We start from the raw sequence: 20,178 nt of genomic DNA, 5'->3' as shown, positions 1-20,178 counted from the left end.
AAGGTGTCTACCACTCTCACAAATGAGATAATAATACGACCGACGCATAAAACGATGAGAGGCACTAGAGGCACATTCTCCACCACACCTCCCCTCCTGCTACAGTGCACCGGGACCCACTTGAGATTTAAATTTTAAATCTTAAGTGGGCCCGGTATACTGTAGCAGGAAGGGAGGTGTGGTTGGAGGTGTGGTGGAGAGTGTGCCTCTATCATTTCTCAAAAACGATAGAGCTGCATAAGTACATCCAATGACAACAATAGTCAATAATGTCAAAAAGCAATTCTCTTTAGTTGTGTCTCTAAGAAACAAACAGCAATCCCAACAAAAGCTCGAACCACCACGTAATCAGATACAAAATATTCACAGTATCCGCTTCTTGACTTAATTTTCATTAAACTACAACAATATTTAGTGCTGTTGCACTATAATATTCGCACGGTGTCACCCTCTACACGGTACTTTAACCCATAATTATACAAATCTCATCCAGCTGAGAATCAATAGCTCTAAGAGAAATCATCAATTGGTAGCCTTGCAACCGATCTATTAAAAAAAATTCCTGTTGCACTCTAGATCATAACAGTGACATTTCGAACACCACAGACCGTAAAGCATTATGCTCTTCATTGAGCTGCAGTGTCTCCTTTGCTCATCAGAAAAGTCTCTTAAATGGATGAGATCAAACAAAACTACCTATCTCCTCCACCAAACATCCCCCCTAATCCACCCAGTCCACCCAAATCTTTATTGCCCATCTGCTTCATGAGATTCTGAAGACCGCTCATTCCTCCGATTTGCTTCAGCATCTGAGGAGGGAGAGCCTTGCTCATCTGCTGAGCATTCATGTTACGTGACAAAGCGCTCATATCGCCCTTCTTGGGGATCTTAAGCCCCTTCATCTTGCTCCATATCTTGGCGAGCCGCTTGAACTCCTCCATCATGTCCATCACATCCCTCAGCGGCCGACCTGCACCTCTCGCTATCCTCATCATTCTTGACTCGTTCATTAGCTTTGGGTTTGTGGTGTCGAGCTCTGCAGTGTTTATATAAGAAAAAGGGTCATGGCACCAACATATTTTTTAGGGTAAAAGGTTATACCCCCCAGCCTCACTACAACTTAAAAGAGTTCCGTTGAAGTTGAAGGGACTTTAAGATGGTATTATCCTATGCGGGTACAGATCCCACAGAGATCACATTTAAAATGGATTATAGAAAGAAAAAGAAAGAAAGAGCCACGAAAAACACCCAATTTACCACTTGAAGTGAAAATGGCTTTGAGAAAATTAACCTACAGCTCAAGGTACCTAGGCTTATTGGCTTGTTGCTATACATCATGAACATTGCCATCCCAACTCAAACTTTCCCACACCAAAATATGACCAATCAACAACAGAAAAATTTCTGAGACATGAAAGGTAAGACTAGCAAAAATTTTATGGTGAAGTATCTCTTGCCACCAGATTTATATGTATCAGCCGGATATTAGGGAGGGTAATCATGACCAAGGAAAGGCCCAAATGATGGAACTTACAAGGGGACTTGCCGGAGTGACATTGGTATTATTGGATTATAGATTTAGAGGATACCTTCATTCGTCATTGAATCCATCATTGTCATGTATCGCTTGATCTTAGCTTGACTCTCCTTTTCATGACCTTGTGGCATCAACTCTGCACTAAATCCTGGCAGCATAGACATCACCTGCTTACAAGAGAACGCGCATCACATAATTTGTATAAATGGTCATAAGAAGTATATATAAAGTCCATAAGAAGTATACATAGAATGTCAGCAACTAGAAGAAAATAAACACATCAGTTCCACGTATACACAAAAAAATATCTTAATGAGTGAATATAAAGATAACCAAAGACCATTCATGGCAATGTAGAAGCATACATTTCTTAAGTGAATCATTGTTTATTGGAAGCAAATACAACTTTGGCATTACAAATGCATCAGAAATAAAAAGGGGACAGAAGCATGACCCTGATTTTCACCTAGTTCATCACATATTAAAAATGAAATTGGCGAAAATATAAAGAAATTATAGTTCTATGTGGAAATAATGGTATTATATTCAGAGTTATTTATTAAATTATAGCAGACGTACCTGGCCTATGGGACCCATTTTGAGTATATTCTGAAATTGCTCATACATAAGTCTCAGAGTAAAACTTCCTTCAGAAAGTTTCTGGAGAAGCTCAGGTTGTTGATCAGTAGGCACAACTTCAGTGATTTTGTCCATAAAGCCAGACCAGTCACCCATACCTAGATTTCATGGCAAGTATGAGCATAAGCAAAAGAATTTTGCTGATAAGTAGATATAAGAATATTGTTGACAAAAGTATTACCAAGAAGCCGGCTCACAAATGGCTTAACATCAAAAACTTCGAACTCATGCATGTGTTCACCAGTTCCAATAAATATGACTGGACTTTTAGTGGCAGCAACTCTGCATAAGAAAGAAAAATATTACCAATTTCATCACCTAAAAAGTAACAATTATTCAGTCCAATTTCCAAATTATATACACCCAGTAATAAACGTAGAAACAAAATCCAACAACATATTGAAGCAAACAAATAAAATACCTGCGCTAATACAAGGCATGGATTAATAAACAGAAGTTATACCTCAAATTTCACAATAAATAGGCCATATTTACCAGATCTTTCATTTTTACTAGACCTTTCCATCTGATTCATCTTTTAATACATTCTAAAGTTTTATATCTGATATAAACCTTCAAATACAATTTAGTTATTCCAAATAAGGGCAAATCAGCAGCGCCCAGCCTAGCAGTTGAAAAATAGTTCTTAGCCAGGAAAACTTGGGTACCCTTGTGATATCCCTCCTTCACTTACTTTCCCTAATCTCCAGTTATCATTGTCTAAAATTAGCGACATTCAAACACCCCCCCCCCCCCCAAAAAAAAAGCCCACAACATGTGTGAGTGCCACACATAGCGCCACCACCCCACCCACTCATACACACACAGACAAACAATTGCTAACCCAATATTTTACTTACTTCAAAACATAGTTGCTAAAAGCGGGAATAGCGCCGCTATTCGGAAGCGGCGGTGAACCGCTCCGCTTAGCCTGCTCGCGCGTAAATAGCATTGTTTAGTGCCTTAAAAGCGCTTTAACGCGCTAAACAGAGCTATTTAGCTCTGTTAAATTTCTACCCGAAACGACCAAAGATAAATAGCCCCCCTCTCTCTCTCTCGCCCTCTATCCGAGTCTCGACCAAAAGCCCTAGCCGCTCCTCTCATCTCGTTCGCCTCCACCTCCGACCTCCGCCTCCAGCCTCCGCCTCCGCCTCCGCCTCCGCCTCCAGTCTCCACCTCCGGTCTTCGAAGCCGCCTCCGCCTTCATCTCTGCTTCCTCCTGCGGCTATCTCTCTAGGACCACTCCACTCAGGTTATGACTTATCTGATCCCTTCTCTAATTAGGGTTAGGGTTTTGAAACTATCATCGGTTATTTGATTTTTTTTTAAATCAGCGTTTGAGACAGTTAGCTAGATTTTTCATGGCTAAGGTTAGGATTAATCAGATTAATAAGTTTTAATGTTGTGTTTTCTTGTTGATTTGTGCTTCCAGTCAAAAAAAGCCCCTTTTGAGATAAAATTAGGTTTATGCTTATTTTTTTCCTTAACAGTCTTGAATTATTGTTGGTTAGTTGATAATTGTTGTTGGTTAATTAAACAATACAATTGTCTTGTTGGAATTATACTTTTGTTATTTGATATTAAACTTAGGGGTTTAGATTGTTTTGGTGATTGTGGAGTTCGTACTATGTTTAATTAAATATATTTATATTTGACCGCTATTTGACTGTGCGCTATTTGCCGCTATTTCGCCGCAATAGCGCGCAATAGCCTTAGCGGTACCTCGCCACGACGCGCCGCGATCCGCTATCAACAACCTTAATCAAAACCTGAATACCCATATATTTCATCTTCTTTCAGTACCCTAATATGCAGGTCTCATTTACAAACAGCTCATTAAAACTCAGTAGCGCTTCTTTATAGAAAAACATTACTCAAGTGAACTTCGTCATAATTCTCAAAACCCAATCGTATGGAAAATGAGATGATGCAGAACATGCACATGTAGGGACAAGAATAAAGCATTCATGTTTAATGGTGTTGAACATTGTAGAAATAAAGCAAAATGGATGATTTTCTTTGTAATTTCAGGCCTTGGTGCCTAAATAATAAATGTCAATGAAGCTCTTGTGTGCAGATATCGAGGAACACTTTTGTAACTAGTCTAGGTCATTAGGTGCCACTAGTCTAGGTCATGAGGTAGACATTCCTAACTACTGTGATCAGACAATTTCTTCGTGGACAGAATTAATATTCCCAGCATCCTATTTTCATCAAGCAATAGTAGTAGTATATTAGGAACAGCAAGAAAAGCTAATGGTCGGAAAGCTGAAAGAGATACGCTAAGGAAAGCTCAGAGAAACTATTACTGATAGTATAGACTGAAAGCTGAAAGAGATACTCTAAGGGAAGCCTTAGAGAAACTATTAGTGATTTTCATCAAGCAAAATTTGCAGTATATTAAGGAACGTCAAGAAAAGCTAATAGCCTAATAGTATAGACTGAGAGCTGAAAGAGATAACACTAAGGAAAGCTTAGAGAAAATATTATTGATTGATATTCAAATTACAGAGTACCATAAGATCTTGCCAAAAGCCAACGCTTGGTTGCAACATAATAATGTTATATCAAGTTGCATCTATAATTGATAAACTGAACAGTTTGCCAATGCTCAGTTTGCTATAATATGGACAAACAACCTCTTCTACACCAACACAAGTTAACACTTCATAAGGCAATTCTTTGGTGTATAGAATTTTTCTAGAAATCTGTCTCAAACGTTCTTCGTATATCTTGAACAGCAAAAGGCACTTCAGTTTAGAAACACACTTATACTTACACAAAAATAAGACACAAAAAGAGGAAAGTGTTGAAGCATCTTAAGTGTTTGTAGGTGCACTCATAATATGTGAAATGCCTGCAAATCCTAACTTGGTGCAACCTAAATATGAATCCTCCTAAAAGACGTGCAGCATATCAAAAAAGTGGGACTTACGCACTAAGTGCACCACCTCCTTTTGCATGCCCATCCATTTTCGTTATGATCACAGCTCCAACTGATACACTTTGTCTAAAAGCGAGTGCTTGATCAAATGCAGCTTGACCGATACTGCTATCCATGACAAATATCACAAGGTCGGGTTTCTGCAATAGTATATAAATGATAATCAGTGCATTAGGAAAAAGACAAATTAGAGTAATTGTGTACTTACCGTTGCTTCTGAAACTTGACGCATTTCTTCGAAGAGGGCAGCTTCCTGCTTGTGCCGTCCACTTGTATCTACAATAATCAGATCACAGTTTTCTTTCTTAAACCTCTCCACACCCTCCGCAGCAATTTTTACAGGATCAGATTCCATGTAGCTGTCAAGAAAAAAATCAGTCAAAAGCTGAAATCATATGTAATAGTGTGATAGTACTGAAAAAGTCAACGACAATAACTTGGTCAAGATGATAAAGTAAATCCATATGAAACATTACCACATTACAAGTCATATATTTAAAGAACTTATCATTAATGCCATTGCTTAAAGCAGATTGTCTGAGTTGACATTTCACTACAAGTAAGAAAATGCTTTAGAATCTGAAATCTAGAAGTCCCTAACATGAAGGTTTTGAGAACTTCTAGAAAAATTACCAGCTATATGCCATTCAAGTTACCATTGACTTTCAATATCCGATATAGTTCACAATGCAAACATGACTGCTAATGCTTTTGCTATCAGCGAAAAAGAAGGCTACAAACGCGGGGGGGCGGGGGGGGGGGGATCCCAGGCGTAGCGGCATTACTGCCCTTCCTAATAAATTATCACTGGAAAGTCAATACTTCCATCCCAGCAGGATTATTCCAACACATTTGCATATTCCCAGGGAAGGACACTATTGGAGTTTAAGATAATGAATAACCTATTGTGTAATCCTCATCAGCTGAAGGATGCTTTAGCGAGGAGAAATATGAGACAGAAGAAACGGATTCTAAGGAAACCAAAAGAACATAGAATAATTGGCCAACGGGGAAATTTTGTTTGCCAGTTTTGATGAAAAAGATCAACAGGTTACAACCTCCTTGCTTTCACTATGAAAACATAAATACAGAAGATTAAAAGGTAAAGAATTTATCATATCATTATATCATGTACAAATGTAGAACAAAAATTATTAGGTAATTGAGGTTGAAGATGAGGCGCAAAACAAAGTTGACCATGAAAACCTTGAATCGTTTTTTCAACATCAAACACACAGCATTTTGCATACAAATCAAACAGTTTGGACTATGCCCCTGTAGGAAGCCTGTCAAGATTGCCTACTACACCAGACTATACAAATTTTAAAAGAATATATATTCAAAAGGTAAAGCCGCGTCCTTTCTTCATACTCAATATCTACAGTCTACAAAAATTAAACATGTCAAGCATAATTTTATGCATTACCTTCCGTAAAAAGGAATTTTAGCTTTGGTTGCGTTTTGCTTTAACTGATCAAAAGCACCAGCTCGAAATGTATCAGCACAAACGAGAGCAGGTTTCCATCCTTTCTTTTGATGATAATATGCATATTTCGTACAAGTTGTGGTCTTTCCAGAACCTGCCCACATGAAGGAAGGTGAAATAATCAGCAACGCATTAGTTGAAGTAGTAGAGATATCTAGTTAGTAACATTGGAGAAGCTCAACTAAGAAAGCAAAGCACTGAATTACAGTGATTGTGATCAACATGAGAGTAAAACAGAATGTATTAAGAGTATTACAGCTCTACGATTCACTTTCCTCTACCTAAAAAAAAGGCAACTCAAATGCAGCCATATCCATCAAAGATGTTTTTGAGGCTATTTAGCATGTTAAACATGTTATAGAGCAATCTCACACTTCATAAGGCTATTTTTCACTAGAGAAACAAAAAAAAAGTCTCACAAAACATTAAATAAGACATCCTTCTGAACTACTTTTTTTATTACGTAAATCCGAGGAAGTATGGCACTATACAAACAAATGAAAATTATTAACAGTTTGTCTTGAATGGGCAATAATTTCCTACCAATATGTAAGAAGTAATATGTACATGAACTCTCCAAAGCCTAATGTAGCAAAAGGGAGTAAGAACAGCTGTCACATGGACTCCCAGAAGGACAAAATATTCATTTGTAAAAGGAATTAGTAGACAATGTTTGCAACATACGAAGAAGCAAGGGCACGAGGAAAGTGATATACTATTACATGGTCTGAAGCCTTACTGGTGACATACGTGTACCCAACACTGGACTACAGTGGATATTCCTCGGACATATGCACACGTTTACTCAAACATGAACTCAATTATATAATACATGTTCTAATTTAAAACACTCGTCATATACTTATTGGACGTATATCCTAAACTTGACATATACTTCTTGAAACTCATTGGACACTATCGGGTTCGTTTCAGTTCATACACAATTTAGAACTATGTCTTTAAAAGGGTCTATCCAGATGTCAGGTTAAGAAATGAGCAATTTTATAAAACATATATAAAATGTTCTGCAACATGTGAATCAAAACATAATATCAATCACGTAAATATTTCTTATAAATGTATGTATACGTAGCCGTCCTTGTACCCAACCTTTTACAGATCTGCCGAGTACAGTACCTGCACCCGTACCCACACCAGTACGCATATCCATGTAGCTTAGGTGATAGAATATTACAAAAACTATAATAGTTTCTATTGCATATTTTAAGCTACAGGCTATTTATGATTTGTACGCATGGACATCAGTCTCATATTTTTAGTTGTATGATTTGTCACATCAATATACCTGTACCATGTCATACTTCCACGAACTCATGCAAATCTACTCCGTTCATGCTTAAAGGTTGATTAATCTTTTCGGTTTGCTTTTACTTTCTGGTTCTCACAGCTTGTATCCAGTTCCATGCATCTAAAAGGTGGCATAAACTTCCTATCCTTTGCTTAAGTTCACTGGAATGCTAGATGCATAGATATAAAACTTCCACTCAAAAACAAGCTTTCTGGCAAATCAATATTGCTATATCTCACTACCTAGCAACACCAAACAAACACTACAATAGCACATCTAGAGAAAAAATAGTTCACACAACATTAAATATAGCCTCTGGGTGTGGAAAATACCTTGCAAACCTACAAACATTACTACGCTTGTCTTTCCTTTTTTGGGTGTAAAGGAAGGTTTCCCAGCATCCAACATCTTGCAAAGTTCATCAAACACAGCCTGAAGGGAAACTGGAAAATAGTTACATAAAGAAGAAAGAAAGTAGGCAGCATGGTCAAAACCCATACAACTGATATTTAAATTTTGATCAAGGAAGCTCTAAAAATAATTAAAAAGGCAAAGAGGTAGTGCAATTGAAGTGCGTACAGGTTCATGATCACATTTCAGCAGAAGGACAAAACAGAAAACAGGTTATTCTTATGCTTTTTATTCCTCAAGAAAATGAGAATAAGAGATGTCATGCTTCACATAAAAAGCAAAGATCTAGAATAAGTCTTGTGGACAGCTTGGATCTAGAAGTCCTGGATTGCCCTTAGTAGAAAATTTTAGTAAAAATCCCAATTTAAAATACTTCTCGTAACTAGTATTTCAATGCTGCAAAACCAATAATCTTGCTTGTATGCCCACTGAAGTCCGACACTTCCATATTCACATGCTTGCAATAATATATTTTTAGGCCTTTCTTTTCAGGGAAAAAAAATTAATTGCTTTTTAGATCTTTCTCTTCCAATATATATGTCCGACCTATGTACAGTTTAAATAAAAGTGTGACATCTTTTACAACCATTTTGTTAATTAAACGTACCATCTCGGACAGCCAAAACATCCCATTTCGGAAATTATCCATAAATGAGAAACAACACAGGAATTGGTATATGTGGAATACATGAGCCGCGCTCCGTGATACAGTGACTGCATGAAGACTATTTTATTCTTTCCACCTCACAAGAAACAACTGAAATTTTCCAAGTCAAATGTAGTTCTGTTGGTTTATTCTTTACTGAAGGGATAAAAGAGAATTAAGAACTAAGATATAAGTTCTTGTATATAGGGTAATGTCTCCAAGACACAAGTCATACAACTCGTGTTACATGTATACTTTTATCAAGAAGCCACACCCAACACATCCCATACCCAACATTGACACTCATTGAATATATGCAGACATTTTGTCCAGACGTGTACTTAATAATATAAATTTAACACTCATCATATACTTCTGACATATATCCTACACTAAATACCCACTTCTTGAAACTCATTGGACATGGGTTCCATTCCTTTCCGACCAGACCCTGTTCAGAACTATGATTTTCAAGGGTATTTTATGTATAGTTCAAAAAATAAGCAGATTTCAAATTTATAATTTACATAATAAAAGAAACATAAAAATGCTATAGGAATTTTAATTCTCACAACATGTCAATGAAAAATAATAATAATCTCATGTAAATTATTAATCATAATGTGTGTGCATGTGTAAATTGTGTGTGCGTGTGTGTATAGTTGTGCCTGTGTACTCTTAACTTTTTACAAATTTGTTGTGTCTCATACCCGCACCTGCTTCCATGCAACATAACACACAATAGATACATCCCTCCTTTGGATCATAAGTTGGAAGCCTACCAGACTCAAATATTAAAATTCGAATGGACCAATAACTACAACTTGGCTACCAAAGGATATAGATGTACATTCCATATTCAAAATGGTTAAAATATGTCCAATCTCATTGCAGATCAAAATACATTCAACTACTTCGAAGTCTAGCTCTGAACTATGAACCCAGATTAGCAACTAAATCCAAAACAGACAATAATAAGCATATGGTGAACCCCTAGCACATGCATATGGATATCAGAGCTTAACCCGGCCCTGAGCAAAGTTAAATCCTTTCCCACCTTAACTTTCAGTCATGTCCATATCCATCACCTTCTAGGTTGCATAGGTACGAATATGGATACTGGTATGGGTACAGGATACAACAAATTTGTAAAATGTAGGATACAGGGACAAGGCCAATATATATATATATAATATATATATATATATATATATATATATATATATATATATTATATATATATATATATATATATAATATATATATAAGAGAGAGAGAGAGAGAGAGAGAGAGAGAAATATGGAGAAACTTGGTACCAAGTTTCTCATTGAACTTGGTAGTGAGGTGGCCAAATCCCCACCCTACATCACACCTGAAGAGAGAGCCTCAATCACTATTCACCTACTTTTAAAAAGAGGTTTTCATTTTCAAGTGTGATGTAGGGGGTGATTTGGCACCTTACTACCAAGTTCAATGCAAGAACTTGGTACCAAGTTTCTCCATATTTCTCATTATATATTATATATATATATATATATATTATATATTATATATATATATATATATATATATATATATATATATATATATATTAAAATTAATAATTTACATAAGATCAATATTGTTTTTTATTTACATAAGATTAATATATAAGAAATAGATGATAAGTGTAGAACATACATCCAAGAAGTGCATGAGTGTTTTGAATTAAAACATGTATTGTGTAATTGTATAGGCCTGAATACACATATGCATATATTCAAGAAGTGTTCAAGAGGTTTGGGTACAGGTACAGTTATGGGAACGTGTCCGGTACAGATGCAGCTGCCTAATAGAAGTACCCAGGTACATAGATCACATGTCATCTGAGCCTTACCGCATCCAAAATAGTGAGTCTTATTCCAAAGATCATTGAAATATATGTATAAGTTATTAATGCCTAACAGCTCTTAACCAATAATATAGAAGTAGTACAGCATAATGTCATCCCAACCTACACCTGAAGTTAAAACCAAACCAAACACAAAAGTCACCATTATCCCCCATATATCTTAAGCGACAATTTTACACATAAAATTTAACTAACTCCCCGTGCTCCAGCCCGTCTTTATTGAAGCAATCCCATCCTAATCCTAACTTTGACCACATTTTACAAATGCAAGTTTTATAATCGTAACTTCGATGGCATTTACAATGCAAGTTCCATTAGAGCATTTTTAGACAAACGAATAAAGAAGGGGGAAAGTTCAAACCCCTAAAACCACTGATCTTTCAACAGCCTTACAGTCAGCACAAATGCAAGTTTCGTATCAAAACCTCGTGTTCAGATAATAAACTAAGTGCATAAAGATATTATTGAAAAGACTACCAAACAAACAAAATAATATTTGATCGCCTCTGAAACCAGAAGTTTCAATCAACTTTCAAACAGCGTTCATATAATCTCAGTCCTAAACTATCAGCATCGGTGAAAGTTCTAACCTTGCATATCAAATCAAACAATTTTTCTCAAATCTCAGTCCAAAACAAACAAAATCTGCAAAAGTTCTAATCTTTACCATCAAAACTCTAATATTCCACATATACGAAATATATTATTAAATTTTCTATAATATAGTTTAATATTAAATCCATTAGATATTTCTTTTCACAATTTTATAATTCATTCTTATGTACACATATGGCATATCCATATTATTAACATAAAAAGACTCAAAAGAGGGATGGCAATATATCGGATTTATCATTAACTTTATTGGTTACTCTGCCTTATTTCCCTATCATTTTATTCAAATTGGTCAATCTCGTAAGCATATATAGGCTGTAACTTTCCTGTTTCAAGCAATATATGTTCAGTCCTCAAGCAAAAAACTTGTGTCGAAGTTCTAATCTTGGATATCAAATCTAACAAAACCTACCAAATCTTTATAAATTTTTACCCACACCAAAAAAAAATCCTAATATTTTCTGTAAAACAGCTAACCCACAACAAAAAGGAACAAATTAGAGATCATTTCCTACCTTGTTATGCTCTGGCCCCCGGCCAGCGGCGAGATCATCAAAGTTGACAATGTAATCTTCCTGTGCATGATCTCTAAACATATTTACTGTTTATTGAAGATCAAGCTAGAATGTTTTACTATTCAGTTGTGGACGACCAAGTTACTTGCTCAAAACAGATGCTCAGATTGCCTAGATTACCAAACAAAATAAAATCTAACTGTTCCTTCATAAGTTTCAATCAAATACAAAGCCGCTATCAAATATTTTCAATCCTAAACCAACAGTGCACCAAATTTCTAATATTTTATATCAAACCTAACAATTTTTCCAGTCCAAGTTTGAAGCAAACGATAGCTACAAAAACTCTAATCCGCACCACCAGAGCCACAAGATTGAACTGACTGGAGAAATAAAAGCTCCTAAAAGCAGTTCTTAGTTCGATGCAAATATTGAAGGAAGTATGAAACCGAACCAAATAACGTCTATTTTCTCCTAAAATCATCAGTTTCAATCAAATTCCAATCGTCCTTCAAACAATTTCACTCCTACCCATCAACATCTCCAGAAGTTCTAATCTTTTAACCAAACCTACCAATTTTCCTCTAATCTCAATCCAAACCCAACAAAATCAACAAAACCCCTGATCTCAACAATCAAAAATCTTACCTTTTGAATGATCCTCCGCTTGTTATGACCAGCGGCGAGATCATCGAGATTAACAATCCGCTTGATGTTTGTCTGCATGTCGCGGACCATCTTGAACTGAACATCGGACTGAAGAAGAGCGCGGGAAATCTCGTTGAGGCAGTCGCTGAGAACCTTCTCGTCGATGATGGTCGCGTTGCTCATCTGCTGAAGAGCGCGGGAGATGCTCCCGCCCAATTGGCCGAGCACCATGGCTGCTGATTGTTTGGTTTCTTCGAGATTTAGGGTTAGGGTTAGGGTTTTGGGGGATTTGAAGAGGGGAGAGAGAGCCGGAGGAGAGGGATGAGAGAGATCTGGGGGGTGTTTCTGTTACCGGGTGGACTCTTTACGCATAGGTCCTCTAATTAAATGGATTTTATGCATGAGAAAATTTCAGTGTAAATTTTTCGGATTACTTGCTTGATTCTTTTGTGTTTATCATCCATTTCCCTCTTGGTTTTGTATTATACCTTGTCTTCCTATACTTTCTCTAAAATTGAAACTTTTATAGTCTAGGAAGATATGTAGAATATATAAGCACACACAAAACCAGAATATATTATTAAATATATATACAAACATACTCAAAAAAAATATGGTTTTCAATATCACAACCTGTTTTCAATGTTCCAACCGGTTGTGAAACTTTTATACGTCTCCGCTCCTCACTCACAAGGAGAATCTCCAATATCACAACCGGTTTTTAATGTTCACCGAAAAATATTTACAACTCTCACAATCGGTTTTCTAGCTTATCGAAAACTTTCACAACTCACACAATTATAATCACAATACACCCTCTAAGTGTTGGCCTCTCACGTGTCACCTTCCTCAAGTGCTCGGATTTACTACCTCTCCCTAAGTTTTAATATCAACGTCACTCCTCTTGGAATTGACCCCGTCTCTTACCACACACTCTTCTCGGTGTCCTTATGTATTACAATGTGTTCTCACAAATTAAGCATAAGTACAAATTGTTTGTTCTCTAACAAGATGAGAACTCAATTAATCTCACACTCAATGCCACAACCTAACAACTCTATTATACAATATGTGAGAATACTAAAAGCTCAAGTGAGTTGTGTGTGTACAATGAGCAATAATGAAAACTAAACTCAATATAAAATCTAGCTTAATAAAATGAATAATCAACAAATAAATATATGAAGATAATGAAAACTAAACTCAATATAAAATCTAGCTTAATAAAATGAATAATCAACAAATAAATATATGAAGCTAGAAATTGAGTTTAGAGAAAACTTCTCTATAAAATGAATAATCAACAAATAAATATATGAAGCTAGAAATTGAGTTTAGAGAAAACTTCTCTGTAAAAAAAGAGTAAGAGAGATTGAAATTGAAGCCAAACACGAAATGGATGATCTCTTCCTTTTGTGAAAACTTCTTCACATAAACTCTTGTAAAAACACACTTAAACAAACTAAAACCCTTGTAAAACTTGTTTTAAAACTTTCTTAGATGAGTTCAGAAGTTTGAGGGTAAGGGGTATATATAAGTTCACAAAACAAATCCCAAAAACAAAAACAAAAAGACAAAAACAACAAAATCTGGAAACTAGTCGTTACTGTGAAACGGTCATATTGTAAGTCGACTTATGACAGGTATGAGTCGACTTATATAGTATAAAGTTGACTTGTTATATTATGAGTCAACTCAGCAGATTAAAAACACCATCTGCGCAACACTTTATAAGTCGACTTGGTACTGTAGCAAGTCGACTTAAAACGTGCATAGCACCTGATATGAACAGTAAACGTCAACTTTAAACCCTCTTTAAAAATATCAAATAAATTTCAAAAAATGTAAAACTTGGAAAAATATTTATAAATATAAAAATGAACATGTTACAAAAATATTTTTTCAAATTATATTTTTTTATTTATGGAAACTCTTCATTTTATAAAATAGTCCAAAAACACGAAGTCTCAACAATACATGATTTTGACAAAATATTTTCAAACAAGTTTGAAACTTCTCTTAAGTGGATTAATAGACTTTATAAATAATGTAAAATAGTATAATCAAGTCTTTAATCTATAGACATATTATTTTGTAAACTTACAAAAAATATGAAAACAAAAAACATGATTTCATTGATTTGAATATGTCAAAACTTGATTTTTAATGAAATTATTTCAAGCACGTATAAACATGAAACAAATATGTATATATAACTATATCCATTTGTTTCATATTTATATGGCTAAACTTAAAAGCAAATAAAACGAAAATGATGTGTGGGTGTGTGTGTGTAATATTGAGTTTGAAAGTATAACACACACGGTATAAGACCTAAACTAGAAATAATATACTCAAGCTTAGAAATCTTCGTTTGAGCTCGATCTTGGTTGCGGATGAAGCTTGATCTTAAATCTATGACTTGAATGTATTGGCTTTATTTATGTATTCCTTCCATCCTCCTTTGAATGTGACCGTGAATGTGCAATTCCATCCAACCTCTAACAGAGGATCTTTGTGTAGAATACCTAACAAGCAAATATAAACACTCGACAAACGTTATTAGGAATTGTTTATTAATCATCAAAACTAGATTAAATGGTAGGCTCATAAACATGAGACCCAACATATGTCTCTAAACTTTAGCATTATGAATATTTATTTTCTTTGATATTTGTTTGTATGAGCTACACCAAATTTAAAATTTCATATTAATAATTAAATTGACAAGAAACAAATATAATCCAAAATTAATTTGACTTTCATGTTATTTGGACCAATACGAAACTAAGTTTGACTTGAGAAAGTTTAGTGTTGCGAAAGTAAAAAAACACTTGAAAAAATAGCATTATAAATTAAAGACGAATAACTAAAACCAAAAGGCCAATATGATTAATTAAAAGTGAGCTAGAATGAAAATAAAGTGAATATAAATTTTATTCCTAATCATTACTAGACTTCATAAAAATTATAAATTAATGATTAATGCTAACTCTAATACACTTTTATGTGATTAAAGAATCTACATAAACATATAAAGTACCCAAAATTTTATGAAAATCTCTTCCAAAATTCCTAATTTTACGAAAAATTAAATTATTCTATAAAATATTCAAAAATAAGTCTTTTATTCCTTCTGTTTTATTTTTTTAATGAGTCATCATCAATCTTTCTCTGCCATTATCTTTTTTCTAGGTAATTTTAGAGTAATGTCTTCATCATTTATATCGATTGTGATATCAGGCTGGAGCTAGATTTCTTATGTTATTATCATTCACTGGGCTTGTTCATCTTTTATCTGTTTGTCTTACTTGACAAAGAATTTGAATGTATTTCTAATGTTCAACACAAATTTATGGAAACATGGACTTTGATTTTTTTCCTGTTTCAAAGAGAATAAATGTTAATTTCATATATATAAAATTTTTGTGTGTCTAATTTTTTACTTAAATAAGTTTAGGAGTTACTTTTTTCTCTATAATGAATTCTTTTATTATGCATCTAATAAGAGTTTCTACTACATAAAATAATATTATCGTTGCTCTGTACATGTCATTTTTCCATGAGGATATGAACTGAATAACTGTAATTTTCATTGTCAATTTGCCTTAGATTATAATGTTGATACTTGATCTTGATATGTTTATTTCATGAAGAAGAAATATTACTTAGCCTTGGTACTATATCATTGGCGATTCTACGATATTTATCCACTCTTATTAACATATTTATCCACCTTTTTGTTGCATCCTTTGCAATCACAAAATCATGACTCAACTCTATTGTAAATGACAGTTATCTTTACATTATAGGTGCAACAATGTGTCTGTATATTGATAAACTACTTTTAGGCTTAATTGTGTGTATTTTAGAGCAGGTCTTGGAAGATTATACATCTTTCGAATGTTGTGATGGTTGCATATATATGCAATTTAAATTTGTGTGTATTTGTAAATAGCTTTGATGAAGATGTTTTTGTCTTGGTAGCTTGTTCTGAATAAGCCCTTCATATTATCTTTAAAATATAATATTTTTTATTATGTTATATAGATGTTTGCTTGGTTTACTTATCATTCTCTTATTTTTTTAGTATGTTGTATCTTTGGGTTAATGTATATTATTGAAGCAATTTATAGTATGTTGTATCTTTGGGTTAATGTTTATTATTGAAGCAATTTACAATGACGTGCATATCTTCATATAAATTTGAGAAAGATATAATGTGCATTTACATTTAATATTCTTTAATAAGAATTTTGGTAATGAAATATGTTACCTTCATATTTATAGATCTTGAAATCTTATAGTACTATTACATGCTTATCTTTGATTGTGAATCCAAGAATTGATCATTTGTTGGTAATCATATCCCCATATAATGTTACACGCAGAGTCATGCCATTATATAGAAAAAAAAGATTGATTTTAATTTTTTTTACTTATGCTATTGTAAATAAGTATCATGTGTATACGTTTTGTTCATTATAGTGATTTCTCTCCTCTTATTTGGCTTATTATATCTCGCAATATAGTTAATCAATGGCCCACTTTAGCTTCTATTACAAGATTATTTGTATGTAATTTTATATTAAATTTATGATTTTTTAATATTTAAAGAATAAACTATAAAAACTTTATAAATACTTACTATTTTTCTTATAGTTTTCATAGACAAAGTTGTTCAATATATTTACCAAGGAGAACTCAATCAGTGCTTCTGTGATAGATATGTTAGAATATTGTTCGTACAATATCTCTCATTTGAATAATAACAAACTCTCATTTACTACTGATAGATTTTGTAAGATAATGTATTTCAGGCATAAACAAGTACGAGTAAGATGTGGTTCTAAATGATGCAAAAATCAACACGAATGTTGATTTCAGCCTTCGAACCATCAACATCCAAGAGACAACCATCGATGGTCAATACCTAATCGATGGTTATAGGAGTCAATCAGAGAAAAACAGAAAAATTGGCACCATCGATAGTCTACAGTGACTCATGATGGTTATGGGGAACTATTGATGGTTACATGAGATAATCGAAGAAATTCAAAAATCATAATCAGCACCATCGATGGCTAAATTGAACCATCAATAATCACTAAGAGACCATCGATGGTCGTGATTCATCATTGATGGTAATAACGAAATTTGACAATTTTTAGGATTTAATCTTAGTCGTTCATCGCCCGTTTGATCTTTTATTTGCACTCAGATATTGATATCTCTTTCCTATCCTATCAAGGTCTATTTAAGGGGAGTTGGAGATTATAATTAACAATGAAGTTTAAGGAGGAAATATGCAAAAGGAGAGATCTTTATTCTAGAGTTTGTGATAGAGTTGATTAAATCCCTTGAGCCTTATTCAGCTTCTTCTCGGCGCACTTTTCATCGGAGTTTGATTCAGCAAGGAGCGCCCTGCACTTAACATCGCTGCACCGCTTATTCACTGATCTTTATCTTTATCGATTTGAAGAACGATTTGCTAAATGGTTGTAAGATTGTTTTATTTGTGCTTAATTTTTTTTTGGGGTTGTATTTCAAACTTTTGAGTTTGATGGCATACTCAAGCGACGGTAATTAAGGGTTGAGCTAGCTAGGGCTAGTTTTGACAACGTACTCAAGCCAGGGTAATTGAGGGTTGGGATAGCTAGGGCTAGGCCTCTTCGGGTCATTATAAAGAGTTAGATCAGATTTGATGTGTACTGATTATACATTTTAAAATTTGAAGGTTTTTTTGTGATTTTCAACTATTTAGGGATTTTTTATAATTTTTGTAACTTTAAAGTTATTGTTTGCAAATTTTAAGTTTTCAAGTGCTTGGTGGCAATCCGTTGAATTCATTTAATCGTTTGCAAGTTTTGAAATTTAAGAATTTTAAGTATTTTTTTATAATTTAAACTTTTGAGGTTGTTTCTACAATTTGTGAAATGTTAAGGGTGTTAATTGTGAATTTTAAATTCTTTTGGGGGCTGTTGTTAATTTCTAGATTTCTTATTTGTTTTTAAGTTATGAAAGTCACGGTGTTTTGTGTAATTTTAAACTTTTGAAGGTATTTTGTGTAATTTTAAAACTTTTTAGGTGTTTTATAATACTTCATGTATTATAATATGTTAGTATGATTTATTGATCTTGTTTTTTTAATTTTTGAACTATAGATAGCTCATGTGATATTAGTATAGGATATAATTTGTATTATGATAGATTAAGATTTAAATAAAATATTTAATATATTATTTTATGTATTTATTACTTTTTTAAATTATTGAGCTATAAGTAGTTCACGTGGGATTAGTATATAGGATTAGAATAATTACATAAAATATTCAACATAACGAAGGATAACGTTGACCATGGAAAAATTTTCCCAAGCTAGTGTTTTTAAAAGAAAGTATGATATGATGTGTCCTTAGATTATGATCTGTTTTTTAAAATTAAAATATATAAAGATATAGAGAATATTATATTTGGCAAAAATTCAAATTAAGCAAGTTATATGGCTGAGTGTCAGGAAATCTGAATTTGACATTTGAAACTCTTCTTTTGATGAATAAACTAAAGCATTCAGTTTTATTATCATTTTAACTGTAACTTAGATATATTACTGAATTTTTTACAATAGTTCAACATCTAACTACATATGATTTTTTTTTTCAAGATTGCTATGTTCTATCTTTGAAGTGTTGATCACATGCATCACTTTATTTGAATCTTTAAGATCTATAGATGAACCTATTAGCACATATATGATACACTGAATATTAGTAGAAAACATATTTTGTTTTGATCCTATCTCAAAAAATCCTTTATAAAAGTATTTAAAATTAAGTTAAGCCATTGTCAGGAAATATTTAACAAATCATACTCCCTTTAAAAGCACGAGTTGAGAAAAATCTTTCTAAGGTCAATATTACCCTTCACAATTTTGAATATTACATTTAAATTTTAATCTATTCTAATTCTAATTATGTCTTATCTAATCTCACAGGGGACTATCTGTAACTCAACAATTAAAAAAAATAACAAACTACGTGAAATATTATTTTAAATTTTTTATTTAAATCTTATTCTATCTTAATACTAATTATATCCTATATTAACCCCACATGAACTACCTATAGTTCAACAATTAAAAAAAAATAAGATTAAGATTTAATTTAAAAATTATACAAAATATCTTTAAAAGTTCAAAATTACTCAAAACACCTTACTTTTCAAAACTTAAAATAGCAAACATGAAATCAAAAAATTAAAAACAACCCCCAAGAAATTTAAAAAATACAATTACACCCTCAATATTTCTAAAATTATAGAAACAACCTCAAAAGTTCAAATTAGAAAAAGCACCCTAAATCCAGTGACTTTAAAACTTACAAACAACATAGATATATTTTAGTGATTACCATTAGGCACTTAAAAACTTAAAATTTGTAATAAATAACCTTAAAGTTACGTAAACTATAAAAACTCCCTCAAAATTTAAATATCACAAAAATCCTAAAATTTTAAAACTTATAACCAGTAGATTTCA

The 20,178-nt window shown here is 33.3% G+C and overlaps 1 protein-coding gene across 1 annotated transcript; it reads right to left on the bottom strand.

Moving 5' to 3' along the window:
* LOC109829237 (signal recognition particle 54 kDa protein 2) lies at positions 247–13,000 on the bottom strand. The gene is made up of 9 exons (XM_020396412.1): positions 12,642–13,000; positions 8,248–8,347; positions 6,547–6,700; positions 5,329–5,479; positions 5,112–5,260; positions 2,358–2,458; positions 2,117–2,274; positions 1,590–1,704; positions 247–1,036 (listed from the first exon to the last, which is right to left on the bottom strand). Exons 1-9 carry the CDS (start codon positions 12,870–12,872, stop codon positions 693–695), a joined length of 1,503 nt encoding a protein of 500 aa, XP_020252001.1. The 5' UTR covers positions 12,873–13,000; the 3' UTR covers positions 247–692.

Source organism: Asparagus officinalis, chromosome 1 (assembly GCF_001876935.1).
Source record: "Asparagus officinalis chromosome 1, Aspof.V1, whole genome shotgun sequence".
Lineage (NCBI taxonomy): Eukaryota > Viridiplantae > Streptophyta > Magnoliopsida > Asparagales > Asparagaceae > Asparagus > Asparagus officinalis.
The sequence above is the reverse complement of the archived record's forward strand: the minus strand, read 5'-3'. Positions and strand labels throughout refer to the sequence as shown.

Coding starts and splice junctions, on each gene's coding strand:
- LOC109829237 (XM_020396412.1), bottom strand. CDS start 12,872: ATGGTGCTCGGCCAATTGGGCGGGAGCATCTCCCGCGCTCTTCAGCAG. Junction 2,275..2,357: donor ATTTGTGAGCCGGCTTCTTG/GTAATACTTTTG, acceptor CATGAAATCTAG/GTATGGGTGACTGGTCTGGC. Junction 1,037..1,589: donor GGATTCAATGACGAATGAAG/GTATCCTCTAAA, acceptor TAAACACTGCAG/AGCTCGACACCACAAACCCA.